Source organism: Cetorhinus maximus, chromosome 24 (genome assembly GCF_964194155.1).
Source record: "Cetorhinus maximus chromosome 24, sCetMax3.hap1.1, whole genome shotgun sequence".
Lineage (NCBI taxonomy): Eukaryota > Metazoa > Chordata > Chondrichthyes > Lamniformes > Cetorhinidae > Cetorhinus > Cetorhinus maximus.
The window spans coordinates 47,865,731-47,886,235 of record NC_135902.1 but is presented as its reverse complement, the minus strand read 5'-3'; the positions used below and the strand labels follow the sequence as shown (position 1 = coordinate 47,886,235).

At 38.1% G+C, this 20,505-nt stretch overlaps 1 protein-coding gene and 1 long non-coding RNA gene across 4 annotated transcripts in view; one reads left to right on the top strand and one right to left on the bottom strand.

The window, feature by feature from the left end:
* Positions 1–20,505, top strand: part of LOC144699875 (uncharacterized) — a 425,222-nt gene that overhangs the window by 234,368 nt on the left and 170,349 nt on the right. The window lies entirely within an intron of this gene.
* aspscr1 (ASPSCR1 tether for SLC2A4, UBX domain containing) overlaps positions 1–20,505 on the bottom strand; it is a 200,490-nt gene that overhangs the window by 133,364 nt on the left and 46,621 nt on the right. For all 3 annotated transcript variants that reach the window (XM_078571200.1, XM_078571201.1, XM_078571203.1), the window contains 2 exons: positions 11,168–11,225; positions 1,153–1,226 (listed from right to left, as the gene is read on the bottom strand). In XM_078571200.1, the coding sequence (XP_078427326.1) occupies positions 1,153–1,226; positions 11,168–11,225 (132 nt within the window). The remainder of the gene's footprint in view (positions 1–1,152; positions 1,227–11,167; positions 11,226–20,505) is intronic.

The following is a 20,505-nucleotide window of genomic DNA, read 5'->3' as shown; positions in this document are numbered from 1 at the left end:
AATGTGTTGGAACTTGGTAGAGTTACTATACTTCATTTTCTGAAATTGCATTCAACCATGCAAATATGGCAGAAAATAAAATACAATGCTTTTGAGAATTTGTCCTGAAAATTTAATTACATTCCACCTGCCAACTGAAGTATATAATCCGTCCCAAGGCTGTCAAGTATCAGGATTTTCTTTTAACACGTACCATATGAAGAAATGAAATAAGGATTACGCGGAAACATATGGAGCCCATTACTACTTTTCAAAACAGGTTAATTCACTTAAAAGCAAGTCATATAAGAGCAAGTTTCATTTAAGAGCAAGTCTTACTTCCCCACCCTGCTCCCGTTGATTGCTACAGCACTGCATGCTGTTTCACTTATAAACATGCTTTTCTTTCAGCTCCACAACACCCTTCAGTAATCAAATATGCCCTTGCCTCATTTCGTCCTGTAGTGAGTGCCATTAATCAATCCAGCTTTCCACAAAAGCCTTACTACTAATAGCCGACTCTTTAAAAAGATAATCTGGGTCATCTCATTTCAATAGTTTAGGATTTGTCTAATTAGATATCAAAACTGTCAGCTATCAGGCAAGTTAATTTTATTTACCATACTGCACTCCAAGTTACTCTGAGTAAGATACTGAAAAATAACTCTTTTCACAATATTTAAGTACCTCATAAAGAACTATTTTAATTATCAGCAAGTTTTGCTGGGAAATACTGCTCGCAGCAATATGCCATATACAATCCGCAGCAAATGGGCCTTTTTAATAACAGAAACTGTTGTGAATATAGAGCAGGTCAGTCTGAAAGGAGGAAAGACAGATTCATGTTTCAGTTAAAGACCCTAAATCAGAATGGTGTCTGTTGAAAGGTCTCCACCTGAAACATGAACTTGTTTGTTCTCTTTTCAGCCAAGTCTGCTGTGCACTTCCAACATTTCTGGTTTTATTTCTGATTAACAACGTTCCCCCACCAAACAGTTTTCTTCTAATAGTTCTGTGGCAGGGCCAAAAATCCTGAACTACACATTTTGGTTACAAACGGTTGACATCTATTTATTATGATTACTTCCTGCTAATCACAGAGGTAGAGATCATAGCTTCAACAGTAACAGTTTTCACTGAAATATAATTGCTCAAGTACAGTTGGCTCCTTACCTAATTATGGCACTACCACCAGTGAGTCCAAGTGATTTTAGAGTGGTTGTCTTTAATGCAGGTTCACCAGTTATCTGAAACAGGTCACAAAGTGAAAGAGCATGTATTAAAAAATAAGATTTCAAAAATAATTACTTCCATTAACTCTTTATGTAAATTCTTCCTGTGTAAATAATAACCCATACAACATGGCTTCAATCGAACACTGGTTAAAATCACAATTTCATGTTTTAAAATCATTGAAGAGAGCCTGCAGTGAGAAGCAGACACACCCATCTCTACATGCTTTCATATTATGAGTGTTGTTTAGTATTATAATTTTAGATGGGGGTCTATGATTACTAATCCATTTGAAAAGGGGTCCTTCAACCCAAGAGGGTAGAGAACCACTGCGCAAAAGAACAAAAAAAGCATTTTCACAGTATGGATGTGTATTTCAGTACTTATCCCAACAACAGTATAAGGAGGTACTATAAATTGTGTCAACCCACATAACGCAGCTACTGAGATAGAACTGGTACTGTGCCACAAAGGCTAGGAAAAATGGGGGTATGAGATGCTGAGTAAACTCCAACTACACTTCCTCAACCTCACACCTCATTCCCAACCTTAGAAAAGTATCCTTTATTTCATCAACGTCACATTTTCCTCCCCTTTGCAAGCCACCATTGTAACATTTTCAAGGCAGTTTAGTGCTAAATTATGGGAAATTCTAAGATCTGGATTGCAACTAGGAATTAGATTAAAACTACATAATTAATTTCAATTTGGATTCCTTACAGTCAGCCAGTGAATCTATCTGGCCTGGCACCAATCTTCATTTCAAAGATGAAAAAACATTGTTTTAACCTACTGTGTGTCATATCTCTAAAATTTATAAGCACCAAACCTAAAAACTTCTGAATGCAATTTTATTAAATTTTTACAAGTATCAAAAGTTTTTACCAGGTGGTGCTATGCTGAATTGACCTAGAAAAATAGCAAATTTCATACTTCTAAAGGGAATAAATCTGAACTAGGATAATACAAAGAACTTGAAGTTACACCGCACTGTAAGCGCACCAATATTCAACCAGCTCACATGGAAATTCCTTATCTTCTATTTTAGCAGAGGTGTTGACTTGGTTAGCTTTTAAACTGGTTAAGACTAAAATAGTAAATAAAGAATTTCATCTGAAATAAACATCCGAACATCATTATTTTACAGCACAGCTACATGCTTCTCAGGACGCACTTCTGTAATGCACAGTAATACTTTCATGTCATGTATACCAAAGTGTCAATTCACATTAAGGATTTAATATCAGACAATTCCTTCATGTTACATATAAGCAAAGATTTATTGCAAACCAAGCAGCACTTTTGGAAATACTTTAAGCCTAGAATTCACCTCTGTCATGCCACACATCAACAACAACTTGCATCTATATAGCACCTTTAATGGAATAAAATGTCCCAAAGTGCTCCACGGGAGCATTATCAGACAAAATATGACCTCGAGCCACATGAAATATTTGGACGGGTGAGGTAAGTTTTAAGGAACAACTTAAAAGGAGGAGGTAAAAAGTTAGAGAGGCTTAGAGAGGGATTTCCAGCTTTTAGGACCCAGATAGCTGAAGGCACAACCACAAATTATGGGGCAAAGCAAAGTGGGGATGGACAAGAGGCCAGATGGGAGGAACAGTGTCCCTGGAGTGATGTAGGAGGTTAGAGTTTAGAAGGGGCGAGGCCATGGAAAGATTTGAACACGACGGCTGCTTAACCGGGAGCATCATAAGTCAATGAGTACAGGGGTGATGGGTGAACAGGACTTGGTGTGAGTTACGGTACAGACAACAGAGTTTTGGTTGAGCTCAAGTTCACAAAAAGTTGAAGATGGAAGGCTGGCTTGGACTGCATTGCAATAGTTATGGTTTGAGTTAACCAAAGCACAGATGAGGGCTTCAGCAGCAGAGAGGCAGAGGCAGAAACTGGTCATATTAGAGATGAAAATAGACAGTCTTGGTGATGAAGATGACTTGGAGGTCAGAAGTTCATGCCCAGAGTCAATTAGGACACCAAACTTGCAAAACAGTATGGTTCAGTCTCAGACAGTGACCCAGGATGCAGATGGAATCAGCTCCACCATGCTTAATGTGAAAGGAATTTTATTTCTCCTTCCATATTATGAAACCAAATGTACAATATTTAGCAGTGACATTTAAAGAATGGCTAGGTATCATTTGATGAAGCCGCACCAGTCATTTCAAACACCCCAATTATTTTTACAGCCATGTCTCAGAGGTCTTAAATTCTGAAAAGGAATCCAACTATCCAACCTGCAAACCAAAGCTTAGCAATGTGGTGTGACGCATTCCTTTCCTGTAAATCGTTTCCTTATTATGGCCAGAGTAGAGCCTTCTAAGCACACACTGTGTTAGGTATTTACCAATTTTTTTTATTATTAGTTTTATTATCTGTCTCTAACTTGGCAACCAGTTGAATGATCTCTGTTGAAGCATTCAAATTGGCAAACAGCTACAACTTTGGAGGTTGGAAACATCCAAAGATGTCAAACAAAATAAATCTTAGCCAGTTATTACAGGTAGCAGCCATACACTTCAGATAAAGACTCAGGGAAATTGTCCGTATGTTCGAACAAATTAAATACCACCAGCACAATCTTGCCATTCAAAGTAATATCATGTTACAGGAATGGAGAATCATGTCAAAGCATTTAATTTGTTTGTAGCTTTAACAGGACTTGATTGATTGTTCTTCCATGTCGAAATTACTTTCGCACTTCTCATACAGTGTTTGCTTACAGAATAACTAAAGTGGACTTTTTCAATGCAAAAAAAAACACTTCTCAAATAGTTCAAAGTATCAGTTTGTAAAAAGTACTTTTAAAAGATCACAAACAACAAAGATTTTAGAGTTAAGCCGTGCTAGAAAAATGTTTTACTTGGCAAGTAGATCTTTTCTGAACTTGCCTACATTAGTTTCTGGCTTGCCAAAAATTGTTCCTTGAACTTTTAATCAGAACTTTATGCGGGGTTAAAAAAAAATCTGCAGTTTTAATGAGTAGGAGTCAATTCACTGAAGTCAACCTGCCACATAACTACTGAGCTAAAAGAGGTCAGAGGCTGGGTATTCTGTGAGAATAACTCAACCCCTGACTCCCTACAGCCTTTCCACCATTTACAAGATACAAGTCAAGAATATGGTGGAATACTCTCCACTTGCCTGGATGACTGCAACTCCAGCAACACTCAAGAAGCTCAACACCATCCAGGACAAAGGAGCCAGTTTGATTGGCACCTCATCCACCACCTTAAACATTTACCTCCTCAACTATCAGTGCACAATGGCTGCAGTACAAATCATCCACAAGATGCACCGCAACAACTCACCAAGGTTTCTTCAATACTTCAACAGCATGGCACAAACCTGTGATCTCGACGAACCAAATGGACAAGAACAGCAAATGCATGGGAACATCATGATCTCAAAGTTATACACCATCCTGACTTGGAAATATATCACCATTCCTTCATCGATGTTGGGTCAAAATCCTGAAAGCCCCCTACTTAAAGCATTTTGGAATACCTTCACCATACAGACTGGGGCAGCTTATCATCACCTTGTCAAGGGCAAGTAGGGATGGGCAAGTAGGGATAGGCAAATGCTGGCCTTGCCAATGACACCCACACCCCAAGACTGAATAATTAAAACACAAAAATTCATAAACAAAATGACACCAGGAAGGGAGATATGTAGCCTACTTGGAAGGGTCTTCATCCATTGGACCTCTACCCTCCAAAAGGGGATTTATGTTCACTCAATGATAACAGCACAAAAAAAAGTCACAAAGATCTTGACCTAAAGAAATTTCCTTCAATATTTTTTTGATGTTAGGGCATTGGCTACTAGATTATTGCCTCTCATGCAGCATAGATGGTCCGCTCGGGGGCAGAGCTGAGAGTTTTGTTGACGTGAAACTTTTGAAATGAAAGGCAGCTATATAAGCAGCTTGCTTTTGTGGAAGTCACTAAAAACCTATAATATTTGGACGAGCAGGATTCAATTTGTGGACACATGTTTGTGGTGTCAAAACTGCACCCAGTATAACACTATTGAATCAGTAATGGGAGATGAGTAGAGCAACTCAGACGGACCACAATGGTCTACACTGGCCTAACTAGTGATTTGTTTGGGTTCAAATGTTCTTGACTACAGCTCAAAGGGGTGAAGGAAGAAAAGAACCTACAACAATCTAAGGTGACCAACATTCACCCTCAAGCAACGCTGGCAAAAAAGTGATTTAGTCTTTCATTTCATTTGCAGTCAATGGGATCTTGCTGTGTTCAAACTGGTTGCTGCATTCGGTTGTAAATGATTGATTTTTTTTTAAAGTACATTCATTGGCTCTGAATAACTTAAATATATCCTGAGGATATGAAAGGCACAAATGCAAGACTTATTTTTTTTCTTAGAATCATTGGAAGATCTGAAGCAACAGCTCTACTGCTAGAGCAGCATCCTCCATGCCAGCCACACTCAAACTCTCAGCGACCCTAAACATAGAAACATAGAAGCAGGAGTAGGTCATTCGGCCCTTCGAGCCTGTTCCACCATTCAATATGATAAGGGCTGATCCTCTATCTCAACGCCATACTCCTGCTCTCTCCCCATGCCCCTTGATGCCTTTAGGGAGTCTAAAAATCTATTTTCTTCTTAAATATATTCAGTAAGTTGGCCTCCATGGCCCTCTGTGATAGAGAATAGCACAGGTTCACCACCCTGAGTGAAGACATTTCTCCTTATCTCAGTTCACTTATCTCAGTTCGAAATGGCCTACTCGTATCCTGAGATTGTGACCCCCTGTTCTAGACATCCCCCCGGCCAAATGAAACATCATCCCTGTATTTAGTCTGTCCCGCCCTGTCAGAATTTTATATATTTCAATGAGATCCCCTCTTATTCTTCTAAACTCCAATGAATACAGGCCTAGTCAGCCCAATTTCTCCTCATACAACAATCCTGCCAAGAGTCAGTCTGGTGAACCTTCGCTGCACTCCCTCTATGGCAATTATATCCTCTCTTAGGTAAGGAGACCAAAACTGCACAATACTCCAGGTGTGGTCTCACCAAGGCCCAGTATAACTGCAGTAAGACATCCTTGCTCCTGTACTCAAGTCCTCTCGCAATGAAGGCCAGCATACCATTTGCCTTCTTAATTGCTTGCTGCACCTGCATGCTTGCTTTGTGATTGGTGTACAAAGGCATCAAGGTCCCTTTGTACATCAACATTTCCTAATCTATCACTATTTAAATAATACTCTGCCATTCTGTTTTTCCTACCAAAGTGGATAGCTTCACGCTTATCCACATTATACTGCGTCTGCCATGTATTTGCCCACTCACCAAACTTGTCTAAGTCACCTTGAAGCCTCTTAGCATCCTCCTCACCACTCTCATTCTCACCTAGTTTTGTGTCGTCAGCAAACTTGGAAATGTTACATTTGGTTCCCTCATCCAAATCATTGTTATATATTGTGAATAGCGGGGGCCCAAGCACTGATCCCTGTGTTACCCAACTAGTCACCGCCTGCCATTCCGAAAAAGACCTATTTATTCCTACTCTCGGTTTCCGGTCTGATAACCAATTCTCAATCCATGCCAATATATTATCCCCAATCACATGCGCTGTAATTTTGCACACTAGCCTCTTATGTGGGACTTCATCAGAAGCTTTCTGAAAATCCAAATACAGTCTAGACCCTAGAGTAAAAAGCATTCAATGTCCTAAACTGGAGTTCTTCTTTCTCAAAATATATATCCCACCCTTCGGCTTATGGGGCCAATTTTCTTGTTCTGCCAACAAGATTATTTAACTCCTTCATAACTGAAATAGTCTCAAAATCAACTGATTGATGCAGATTAACAATGTTCTACCAGCTTGAGGGGTGAAGTGCTAGTGCAAAAAGCAACCTGTAGGTGAATTTCCCAGCAACAGGAAGGAGCAGGAAAAAAGTGGTATCTTCAAAATAATCAAGCCTCCAAATCACACAAGAGTAAAGAGCCCTATTCCCTCTTCATGCCACTAAGAAGCAAATTTAAGAGCAATCATTGGACTTCTGCAATTCAGGACTAGACAACACTGGCTGCTGTCATCTTGTTCCAAATTTTTGGGGAATATGCTTAATTCTGATAAGTGCAGCTAAGTGTAACATGGATGTAGTATTGGCACACCCTGTCTACTCCTGTGACAAGGATATTCCTGAACAATAGTCTCAAGTTGCTGGAATCAGTCCCAGCAGCTTTGGGCTGAATACCAGTGACAGATACTTTTTCATACCATGTCAATTTCAATGAAAGTTAAGCATCCTCAATGTTTGCCTAACATCTGAAATGGTGCACCATGGTTACGTTTTATACAGGTCTTAGCCTCAAGACAAAAATTGTTTAAAACATTAGCAAAGTATACATTGCACATGAAACACATGGGGCACAATTCTGACCTTGGCATGCGACACGCTGGTGCATAAAATAGTGCGTGCTGACGTCGGGCGAGTGTGCCAATGTCATCATGTACTCGCACAACATTTCGGTCGGCGGGCACGCATGATAGTCAGCAGCGCACCTGCCAACAACTGAGGCGCCTATTAAGGCCATTAAAGTTTCAATTAGCGGAGTTTTTTGCTGCCCATCCAACATTACAGTTGTCGGGCAAGTGAATCGGCCAGGCAACCTTGCATTTTTGAGGCAACCTCATCCTAGAGCAGGATGAGGTTTCCGAGATCAATTATAAAAACGGATAAAAACGTGTGGACACAATTTTCAACATCCGTACATTGAGGTGACTCGTTCTGACGTACAGGCATTGTAAAATCCAGAAACAATCTGTTTTTATTGATTCCAAAGTCGTCAGCTCCCTCAGGCAGCTGTCTGCCTTCAGGGAGCTTTCCTTCCTGCGTCCGCACTGACTTCAGTGCTTGCCCTCCTCCCACCCCGGCAGTGCGCCTTTCACGAAGGCTGGCTGGCTGTTAATTGGCCAGCCTGCATGAAATTGCAGTCGAGGGCCAATCGCGGGCGCCAGCACGTTTCCCGGCCGCTCCCGGGCCCGCCAACCACGCCCGCACGCCAAGATCAAAATCCTGCCCATGTACGTTAACACGAGTGAGAAAACAAATCATGGAAACAAGATTTATATGACAACTCAATGTCATGGTTGTGAAAAGATCTTGAAAGTTGCGTTACCCTTCATGGTTTGTTATTTCCTCCGAGTGAACGCACCTAACACAGCTTAGCAGGATACCGGGACACCAAGAATCAACATGATTTGCGTTATACTATATAGTGATAAATATTACAAGATGGATCAGGCATAGAAAAGTCAGCGGGATACTTTTCTAAAAAGTTAAATTGGCATCAAAAAGGTATTCTACCATAGAAAAGGAAACCCTGGGATTTTTACTGGCACTAAAACATTTTGAGATATATGTCCATCTCGGCTGCAAAGAAACCCCACTATATACCAACCATAATCCCCTGGCCTTTATAGAAACATTTAAGACTCAGAATGCCAGACTGTTTCGACGGACTTTGTTACTACAGCTTTATAACTTGAAGATTGCCCATATTGCTGGAAAGGATGATGTAATTGCTTGTGTTATCCAGAATGTAATTTTTGTCAATATAACATAGAAATCAAAAGATCAGAACTTATGCAGAAATTCTGTATAAGGAGTGAGTGAGAATGGGTGAGCGCATGTTTAAAATTGTTATATTTATGTTATATATGTTTTTCCTATATGTTTTGTAATGAATCACATTTGTAAATGGTGTTTCATTCCTTACAGGTGGAGGCATTTGAGGAACCCATTTTTGGAAAATTTGAAGAACACAGAATTTTGAACATTCTCCTTCCTGAGTTATTTTAAAAAGTCAGCAAGATTAATTCGGGGCTGTGAATATGCCATTCTTCAAGAAACCAGGGGTCAACAGACATATGTTCAGTGGGGAAACCTGGAGAGGAAAGAGATACTTATATCTAAGCTAACAAAGGACTGCTGATGCCAGGCTATAGACTCTTGCTAAAAGCAAAATACTGCAGATGCTGGAAATCTGAAACAAAAACAAAAATAGCTGGAAAAACTCAGCAGGTCTGACAGCATCTGCAGAGAGGAACACAGTTAACGTTTCGAGTCCATATGACTCTTCATCAGAACTAAGGAAATATAGAAATGTGGTGAAATATAAGCTGGCTGAGGGGTGGGACAGGTAGAGCTGGATAGATAGATAGCTGGGTAGACCTGAGTTTTTCCAGCTATTTTTGCTTTTGTTAAAGACTCTTGCTGCTTGGTTAAAAACATATGGCCTGAGAGAATTTTCTGAACATTTGATTCTTTGAAACTCTCGATTTGAGTGTTGTTGTGCCTTAGAGGCAGGTTGCAAGACGACGACTCTCCCTTTCTCTAACTCTCTGCCCCACCTTTGTGTTTCTTGCGGTCTAGAATGAGTTAAACTTTCATCAGAATAACTCATCTGTTTGTGATAAGAGTTATCAAGGTCAGTTTCACCAAAAATCCATCTGAAAGAACTTCCAGATCTATTGTGACCAGAATTCTGTTAGATCAACAGCATCAAGATCTTTTTGAATTTTATCCTTTTAAAAGAAACGTTCCCAGCTTCTGCAGGGGGATGTGTTTATTTTGTCCTTTTTTTGTGTGCGTGCGCGCACATGCACGTGTGTGTGTGTGTGTGTGTGTGTGAGTGTGAGAGAGAGAGAGAACAGAGGTTTGAATATCTTTTTTTTACATTTCTAAGCTACAACTTGTATGCTAACCAATTCATTAACTTGTTTTTAAAAAGCAGTTTGTTTTATAATAAACCAATTTTTTTTTGTGTTTATTGAAGGAAGCCTAGTTAGAGTCTTTTTATGCTGGGAATAACAATATCGAAGGTAAACAATTGGCTAGTTTTGTGGATGAATTAAACATTTAAACTGTTATAACCTTTGGAGAAGTGGGGCTGGAATTAACTGCGCATTCCTCTCATCACCATCCGTAACATAAAGGAGGTTTGAGGCTAACAAGATTCACTGTAGGATTATCTTACACATTGACAAGCAATATTTTTCCTCTTGAACAAATGTTAACATCTCCACACTAAAGGCACTTCAGATGCATATAACAGTCACTGGGAAGATGGTCAGTGAGGTAAAATTACTTTTATGACTCATTGTGCGGCATCCGGCTTGATGCCACTGCACCTGCAGGATTTAACTTGATACAGATCAAATCAAACTGCTATAAAAACATAAAATATTTTTATAACACTGATTTTATTCTAACATTTTTACAGTAAATGTCACATCTATGAAAGTACTTTTCCGCTACTGCGTGCTTTGAACCATTTGAGAGCTGCAGCAGCATTCTTTTACACCACTGGAAAAGACTAGATTACAGTTGTTTGAACTGCACTTTCAATACATTTTCCTATGTCGGCAAAGCGCAATTATATATTTATTATACTGGAACAGCCTCAGAAAAATCCAAGGTGGTGGATCAGGCGTGCTTAGCTTCTTTACTCTGTCTCCGTAGTTTTGACAAATGTACAAAGATTTGAATGTTTAATAAGGAACTTGAGTGCAACTGTTGGTTCGTATGGCACTTCCCAGCCAACTTTGACTTTCAAATGCCACGGCAGCTGTCCTTCTGTGGCTGAACTCACTCTATAATGTACAAGCTACAGATCCTAGAGTACCATGATATTACCAGACATATTAAGTAAATGCTTCTGTCCAAAGTCACGATTTATATTTCTAGTGCTTTTCAAGAAGAAAACTGCAATTGCAGACGACGCATTGGATATAAATTTGTGACGTGTCAATGTTAGGCCGGTTATAAAGGGAAGGTCGAAACGGACAAAAGAAATCACTTAATACTTTAGGGCATGGTGGTAATTTACAGCCACAGCATCTATTCATAAAAATCTTTGAAGAAAACAGAGCAGGCATTTTTTTACTTACCTCATCTCTCATATAAACACAGGCTGGAATAGCTTCCAACAGCTGTTGTTCAGAAATCCTAACAAAACAGGAAAAAACTGTCAACATTTGATCTTGTACAGAGCAAAAATATTTATCACCTAGGTAGCAGGGGACACTCATGATCAAAATGTTAAGTAAGGGCAATAAAAATATCATGAACCGTTAAGTCTTTGACTGCTTTCTTCAGAGGTCAATACCATACAGATTTTAATTTGATCCACGAGGAATATCTTGAGTAACCCAGTTGCAACTGCTAACATGTAACTATAAACAGCTGTCAACATCTCCACACTCAAGGCACACTCCAGATGCTTATCCATCTGCTACTACCCAAAAGGTGTTGACAGTAAGGATAGCATATATGGAGGTTGCACTCCACGGTGTGACTCACCGCACTGACATGAAAGTGAATCTAACCTCACTTGGTTTTCAGTAAGGTGCTCCTTTTGATCATTTTAACACCATCTGTGGCCAGAGAATCTGGTTCAAAATTGCTGACGACACAGGTTTTAATTAAGTACTGTGTGAATTCAGCAAGCTTTTAAAACTGGGTAACTCAATGACTTTCACCGTCACTTTCATTAACTTGTACGCCAATTCAAGCCAGATCCGAGGTGCCTATAATTACCTACCATGGTGGCAATCAAATTCCACTACACACAAATTGCACACCAAAGAATTTTTTTAAAAAGTACTGATCCTTAAACAACACATCAATACTGCATGGCTACCAGAGAGCAACTCATGTTCCCTTATGTTGTTAGGTAAAACTTATATTCAAGGGTTTGAATGATAAATCTGCAAAAACATTTGTTGACATACGTGCTAATATTCAAAAGTGGACAAAATATTCCTTCAAAATAAAAATGACCAGTCACGAGGTAACAGAGGAAGAGTGTAAATGTACATCATCTGTATTTTGCTGTGTGTGTCAGTTATCAAGGTGCATCACAGGATAACATACCACACTGCGCCCTACACATCTTCCATCTTAACCTGAAACGACTACATTCAGAAGGATATTCTCCTGGATTTGTTTTGGCCAATGGACACTGCAATCCTTTTAAACCAAGGTCCCATCTACAAAGTTTACTTAGTAAAGAACATGGCCACCAGTGATACACAGGTTAACAACTCTCTTCAGTATCTCGAAAGTGGTGCATGTATTCCTCCCACACACCCATTACTGCAGCCCTCATTACAGTGAAAGTGAGGTATGCTGTATTTAATACCATCAGTCTCTTCCAAGTTGGAGAAGAGGCAGGTACTATGTGGACCTCTTCCTGAAAGCTCAGTTGACATACAATCTCTCCAATACCTAACCTACCTCCGAGAAGGCTAAAGGACACTAGTACAAGAACAAGGCCAAAATAGCATCAACCATAAACCAGCATTGCTCTCATTATGTCATACTAACAAAACTGATGTATTAATACAATTTCAGGTGAGCAATATAGAAACAAAATGCCTCTTCAAAACATGAATAAAAATTACCCAAAGTAAACATTTTCCGTTATCTTTCCAAAATTCGGCACAGGACATGATCAATGTTGGGCAACGCAGGATTTCCTTTAGTCTTGCACAGTTAAAACATTATCTACATACTGCAAATAGATAGGTTCTTAAAAAGCCTTTTTTTGGATAATACAATTCAAAAAAAGTATTCAAAAGGAGTGCCACAAAGTGGTGTTCCAGACAAATAGCTATGTTATCATTTTACAAAGGAAACCTAATCTTTTGCTAAAGTAAAGAGATGTTTTAATGATTACTACAAACCAATCTCAAGGAACAATTTCCCTGTATTGAAAACGAACTTGAGTTCTTTACCACTGATGTACACACCTCTGTGTCTATAATGTCATTAGTGCTGTTTCATCAGTCACAACCAACTGATTCTAGGGCTGTAAACTTAGATTTTGGCTACTAAATGTTAAGTTCTGAGCAGACACTTTATTGATTTGTTTTCATAATAGGAAAAGCACTGCACCTTAAGTCGCTTTATAAAAAAAAAATTGGTATTCTGCCTGATTCCTGTTTTGAAAGGGAAAACGCACATAGGTGTAATTTTAGAGAGTGGTTTTCAGAATTGTTCAATTTTGCGTGTTGGTTACAACTTTTATTTTTTTTAGCAATATAGATAGGATATGGGGAGTAAATAAATCTCTTAAAACTTTTTTATGGGATTCAATTGGTTTCTTTTTATCATGGTCACCAGTTGTTCATTAATGGGTATCAGAAATCATTTAGTTAGTTAATGTGCATTTTTCAAGTAGTAGTTTTTGACTGGGTTTAACCCATCAGCATGCTTCACTTAATACAAATTATTTTAAGTTAATGGTTTAAATAACCCAGATCAGAATAAATTCTATACACATGAGAATTAACTGCTTTAAAAAACTGTCTAATGAATAAATGTTCATATGTTCTGCATCAAGGTACACTTAAAAGTATTTTTTGAATTGTAATATCAAGTTTTTGTTTCCAACGTGAGAATTTTTGATGTTGAATTCTCACCAGCAGTTAAAAATATTAAGTTAATTCAGTGAGCCAAAATTTAAAGAGCACTGATGTTAACACAGAATCTGATGTAAACATATGGCTCCTTCACTTAGGATGTGTACAGGCTGCCACTTTGAAAAACATATTATAGATCCTTAACACGTAATGAACAATCCTTCTTTGCCTGGTCACTCATCTTAGCATCATTGCTCCAAGAATGCTGCTTAAATAGATTTGCCCTACTGCAACCTGGCCCCAGTTCCCTTCACAGTGCAAGGGTCAATACCCAATGTGCTGACTTGTCAGCAGGCAGAATTCATCATCAAACACTTTTAAATCAGGGGACAAAATGCAATTTATGGTGTGTTTTTTTAATAAAAAGAAATATAAAATGCATTTTAAATGGATTTCACTTCACATTTTATTGCCCTCACTTTAAACGAGGGAATGCAGAATAAAGTTCAACTAGATAAACAGGACCACACCTTCCAATGGACAATCCTGTGCATCTGGGAACACATTGTTTCAGAAGAGTTTCATCACATCAATAAGACGAAACATTCTGCATATGGTGAAAAATGACTGCTAAACCTTTGAGCAAGCCACAAAAACTGGTGTCACACAGTGCTACAGGAACCTTAATAACCAACATGCACACAAGATCAAACAACCTGAAACATGACACATTCTGCAAGACCACATAATAATGTGTCAAAAATAAATTATATAAATAGTACAATTTCTTAGAGTCAATTTGGAAAACATTAATTTCACCTGTACAAATATTGGAATCTTCACAAGTTTCTACATAACAGGAAAACTGTGGGCAAGGGATAGAATTTTACAAATGCCTAGTTTTGAATACATTTACTCTATAATAAAAAAACGCAAATGTACGCACTTAAATGTGAACTTAAGAACAATTTTGAAATAAGACAATGTTCTAGTTATTTGCAGAATTACATTTTAAACAATTACTCAGACTAATATTATACAAGCATATTCTTGCACTGAACACTGGTGGCCTACAATAATAGCAAAATTCTTTCAAATTTAGTGATTTCTTTCCCCGCTAGTATGAAAGGGAGCAGCGCAGCAGCATTATGCATTCAAAAGTCAGAAAATCATGCCACACAGGTGCCCAACAGACAGCAAGTCTCGGCTCAAAAGCAGATAAAAACTCTGTCAACAGATGTCAGCATAGTCTATGACGAGCACTATTCTTTCACTGCTGACAACAAAATTCAGTCAATGCCTTGAAAGATTTTGCAGAATAAAATAATAAATTGCTGTGGAACTAAAATCTACTAAATGGTAGCTCAGAGTTCATAGGTTCATGCTCCACTTCAGCACTTGAACAGATAATCTAGGCTGACATTTCAGTGCACTGTTAAGGTGCCATCTTTTGGACAAGTTATTAAGTTAAAGCCCCGACTGCACTCTCAGGTAAATGTAATATGGGGAGGCATTGTGGTATTTTCACTGCCTAGTATTTCAGAGACCCAGGGCAATGCTCTGGGGACACGGATTCGAATCCCACCACGGCTGATGGTGAAATTTGAATTCAATAAAAATCTGGAATTAAAAGTCTGATGATAACCATGAAACCATTGTTGATTGTCATAAAAACCCATCTGGTTCACTAATGTCCTTTAGGGAAGGAAATCTGCCGTCCTTACCTGGTCTGGCCTACATGTGACTCCAAACCCACAAGGTGGTTGGTTCTTAAATGCCCTCTGAACAAGGGCAATTAGGGATGGGCAATAAATGCTGGCCTAACCAGTGACACCCACATCCGATAAATGAATTTAAAAAAAAATCACATCACACTATTCGAAGGAGAGGAGTTCTCCAGGCTAACATTTATCCTGCAGCCAGCATCACTGAAAGAAAGGTTATCTGGCCATTTATCATTCTGTTATTTGTGGGACACAACTGAAGAATTTGAAGTATCTTCAAAAACAGTCTTTAGCTTTTAACATTTACTTCTACACAAGATATGGAGGCTTTTGAAAGTGGAAGCAAGTACATTTCTCTGGTTGCTGCATCAACTGCAGAAAAAAGAATGGCTATTGTTTCTGAATAATTAGGCAGCCAATTTGTACAGGCACAGCTAAAGGCTATCCACCAGAGAAAGGGTCACTATGTTAAAAGTGTAATCTGAGTGAGATTTGAGAGCCAAACAAGGATATACACTGATTTATTGGTTCAAAAAATTACATTCCAGCAAATACTGCACACAATAATCCTGTTCCCAGGATCTTTAGTGAAAACAATACAAGCAGAAAAAGTTTCCTTACTGCTTGATTAGAGGCATACAAACTAAAGATTCTTCCCATACAATATTAATGCTTTAACTAGGGGTGTAGCAATGCCCAAGCTTCAAAGTTTAATGTCTGCCACCTGGCTCAGATACTAAAACAATCCAGCTTTGAAGCCTGTCCCAGTCCACTTCCCAGTCTCGTAGCAATAATCTTGCATCTACTCACAATTTTACTTCCTCCAGTCTTAATAAATTTCCCCACCAAATTTTGCTCTTTACACCCTTAATTTAGTAGATAACCAGTTCAATCCAGTACCAATTTATTATTCAAAGTAAAAGTAGTTAAAAAAGATATTCTTCTAAAATCTCTGCCAGTTGCAGGTTAAACTTCTTTATGTTCAGCAAAAATCTTGGGCTATGTTTCATTAAAATTGTAGCTACACAGTCTCAACTGAGGCGGTGGATAATATCATTAAGTGCACAGGCAATGTTGCACTGTCCACACTTTTACATGGTGTGAATTTACTTCTGTAAATACAGCAGATACAGGACCAACAAAGATTAGGACAACATGGAAATTCTGCAGAAGATTTTTGGTGACTACTTGGCCACAAGCTTAATATTTGTTCATCAATAAAGCAGGCATCAAATGTCATAACAAAATTACCTGGCAGCGTTAAAGCACAATTATTAAGCAACAAATTTTATGGACAGTGAGCCTATAATATAACTACAATTAACAGTTGTACAACAAAATAATTCATACATTTCCAACTGCCATTTTATGAGCAGCTGCAGCCATTTTATATACTGAAACACAGCAATCTCAGTTTTCTAGCTCTACTCCCTAGCCACCAATTCCATCTTTTGCCCTGGCTCCTGTCTGAGGCTGATCCAGATTGTTCAAAACCTTGGCATCCTGTTTGACCTCGAGGTGAGCTTCCGCCATATTTTCTCCATCATGACTGACCAGTCCACTTCCATAACTCAGTTATCTCTATCCTTGCTTCAGCTCACTTTCTGCTGAAAAAGCTCACCCATAACTTTGTTAATCATAAACTCAACTATTCCAACGCGTTTCTGGCCAGTGTTCGGCTCTGCATCCTGCACAAGTTTGAGGTGATCCAAAACTCTGCTGCCTGTATCCTAACTTACAACAAGTCCCATTCACTCATCACCTGTGTGTTCGTTGACTCCATGGCTCATTCTACATTGGCTCCTGCTCAAGCAATGCTGCAATTTTAAAATTCTCATCCTTAAGTTCAAATCCCTCGATGGCCTCCCCTCGGCCCTAATGCTAAGCTCCTTCGACCCTCTGAGATGGCTCCAATCTTTCCATTCTGGCCTATTGCGCATCCTTGATTTTCATTGCTCCAACATTCGTGGCCGTGCCTTCGGCGCCTGGGTCCTAAGCTCTGGAACATCCTCCCTCAACCTCTCTGCTCTCTAACTTTCTCCACTTTGAAGACAATCCTTAAAATGTATCTCTTTGACTAAGCCTTTGGTCACCTATCCTAATACTTCATGCAGCTTGGTGTCGAATTTATATAACGCTTCTGTGAAGCACCTTGGAATGTTTTATTACGTCGAAGGCACTATTTAAATGCAAGTTGTTGTCGTAATGGAAACCATTCTGACTAAGACAATTAAATACTAATTTTCTTGCAGGATCTAAAACATATTTAACTATTAGTTTAATGGTTAGCAATAAGCAGTTAGCTTAATTCAATATTCTAGAATAATTCCAAGACAGTCGGTTTGACTTTGAAACAAGTTTTTTTTTTAAATTTACATTTAACAGTTAAGTGTGAGATGATGCGCTGGATTAGAATGTGATTTGTAATGTTTAGTGTTTCACAAATGCAGCACAAGATGAAAGTCTACTTATTTGTCTGGCAATAAGAGCTCCAAGTGAAATAAAAAAGTGACAGTGCCAACAGCAAGTCTAGAACATTACAGTTCACAACTCGTGGTTAATTAATACGCCAAAAGGCATGTCAGGTTTTACAAAAGGAGATTAAGTCTGTGACTGACATCTTTCAATGGAATAGGTTGAAAACACAAGGTACTGAGAAATTCCAGATTCAGGTTTCTACACACCATGATCACGTTGTTCAATGAAACTCCCCATTTTCTGTAAATTATCATTAACGCTTAGCACAAAGATCAAAGCAAATGGCAAAAGAAACATTCTTGACAAAATATTTGCACAAATATATTCTGTTGTATAAAAACGTTGTCCTGACATGTACAAAAAAAGCTCAGCTACTCAATGTACATTTTTTTAATGTTTTGGCACAGGTGAGGGAGGTAACACCACTTTGGAAACTCACACAGGTTCCTTCTGAATGTACAAAAGCAAAAAACTGCAGATGCTGGAAATGCGAAATGAAATTTCTTTTGAATGTATTTATGATGGAGGTAAAAAAAAAAACCAGAGCACGTCTTTAACAAGATTCACGATCAGTTGCAGTCGACCTCAGCTATTGAGGTGGTCATCCAAAAAAGTCTGTACCAGATAATAATAGATCAGAACTGTTGCAATTTATAAATAAAAAGATGACAAACATTTGTGAGATCAAGAAACCCAATTGCATTTTACACTTTTATGGCAAAGTAGAAGCATATTATGTACAATCAGGCCCATAACTTCTACAACATTGAGCATCTGTGCCTGCATTGAATTCCATTTATATCATAATTCCTTTTTCTTTAAAAAAAAAATCAAATTATAAAGCTCTTTCTTCATGAGAGACATTTGTCTCACATGATGGAGAAATTGGCTGATGAGGCGTGCTGAGTGAGAACAGGAACAAAATGATAGAAAAGTACAGTTTACAAAGGTAAAAGAGCCATTAAGATAGAAAAGAGTTGACTCAAGGAAGCAATATCAGATAAGGTATAAGCACTATAATTTTTGCAGTCAAGGGTAGATGCCAATATGGAATATAGACCTACGAAATGCTGAGGAATTCAGCAGCAATGTGCATAGCATAATTCAAAATGTACTCAATAAAGAGCTAAAGTACAGATATGAAGACTAAGTAAACATGGCAAAAGATGTGTTACAAGGAGAATTTAAAAGTGTTTGCAGGTAGATAAAATGTTAAGGAAATAGTCTATTCATTCTTTCTCAAAGTGAGCAAGTGTTTAATTTTTAAACAGTTAACATTTCACCAATTAATATATTATATACGCATCACCCAATAAGCATATTTCAAACGGTTCTATAAACCTGGAAAGATGGTGCCATTCGTTTCATGTGGATAATCATGAGAAAAATATTCTAAGTCAAATAAAAATATGGATAAGTTAACATCGATCCTAATTTGAAATAATTAATCAGTATTTTGCCTCTTGGCAGAAGAATCTGTCAAATTATGGCCACACATATTTCCTACCACTTTTTTTCCCCTCATCTTCCAGGTTGCCTCTGTGAATAAGTTTTAGTCCTTATCAGAAACCAAAGCACCTGCACATCTTTATTGCTACAGAAACAAATTACACGTTGCGAAGGATAGCTGCTAGATATTGAACAACAGATTTCACTCCATTTTGAATGGTCTTGCCTTTTAAAAGAACAGGTTGTTGTGCCCATGTTCTCTGGCTCTCGCCACTTTGTCAAAGAGAATTCAAAGATGAATTCAGTCTAGACTAAGCTGCACTTGTTGAATACTTTTAACTGCACTTTGAAGGAGAGACAAGAAGAAGCTCTTAGCTAGAAGGGAACAGTCACCATTTCGTCTGCTCTCATACTTGACAAATTGAGTATAATTAAAAGCAGATACACTTGTAAAGACTTAAACAGTATCAGGTATCTGAAGGAAATGGAGTACACATCAATGTTATGGAAAAAAAACTGCAAATTAAAGAATCATAAAATGACAGCAGATACTAATTATGTGCAATATATGTTTTTCACAAAGGATTCTGTAACCAAAAAAACAAGTACATTCGATACTTCACTTACATGTTACATTAGGAATGGATTAAAATCACAGTTTTAGCGAAATAACATTTTAAGCTTCAGTTCTACTACCCGAATGTTGATTATGGTTATTAGGCTGCACATTTCTCCATAAAGAGGTGGATAAATAAAAAAAAAATGAAAAACATCAAAAAGTGGAATGTCTTTGATGTTCTCCACAACATGACGGGGATTAGCACTGGATATTCTGATCACATATTACATTTTGTCCATTAACAGTCTTCGAACCCAATTGATTGATTACCATGATAAAATTTGCTATGAGCACATTAAAGGGTCATCTGTATTGAGGGAAATGCAGAAAAAAGCACATTTTTCAAATTTCTGCTCTAATTTTTCATCTAAGATTACTCCCAAAATTGAGTTCACAACTTTAATAAAGAAAGCGATAATTTAATTAAAATGCAGAAATACTAAAACCAAATCATCCAATAATATGTCCTGCCCCATACCCTGGGTGAAACCACATCAGATATTGAGGATTTTACAATGGACATTAGAAGGATTTTTTACATTACAATTAAACTGATCTTCAGTGCAATTGTCAGTTAGATCCTTTACAGTACA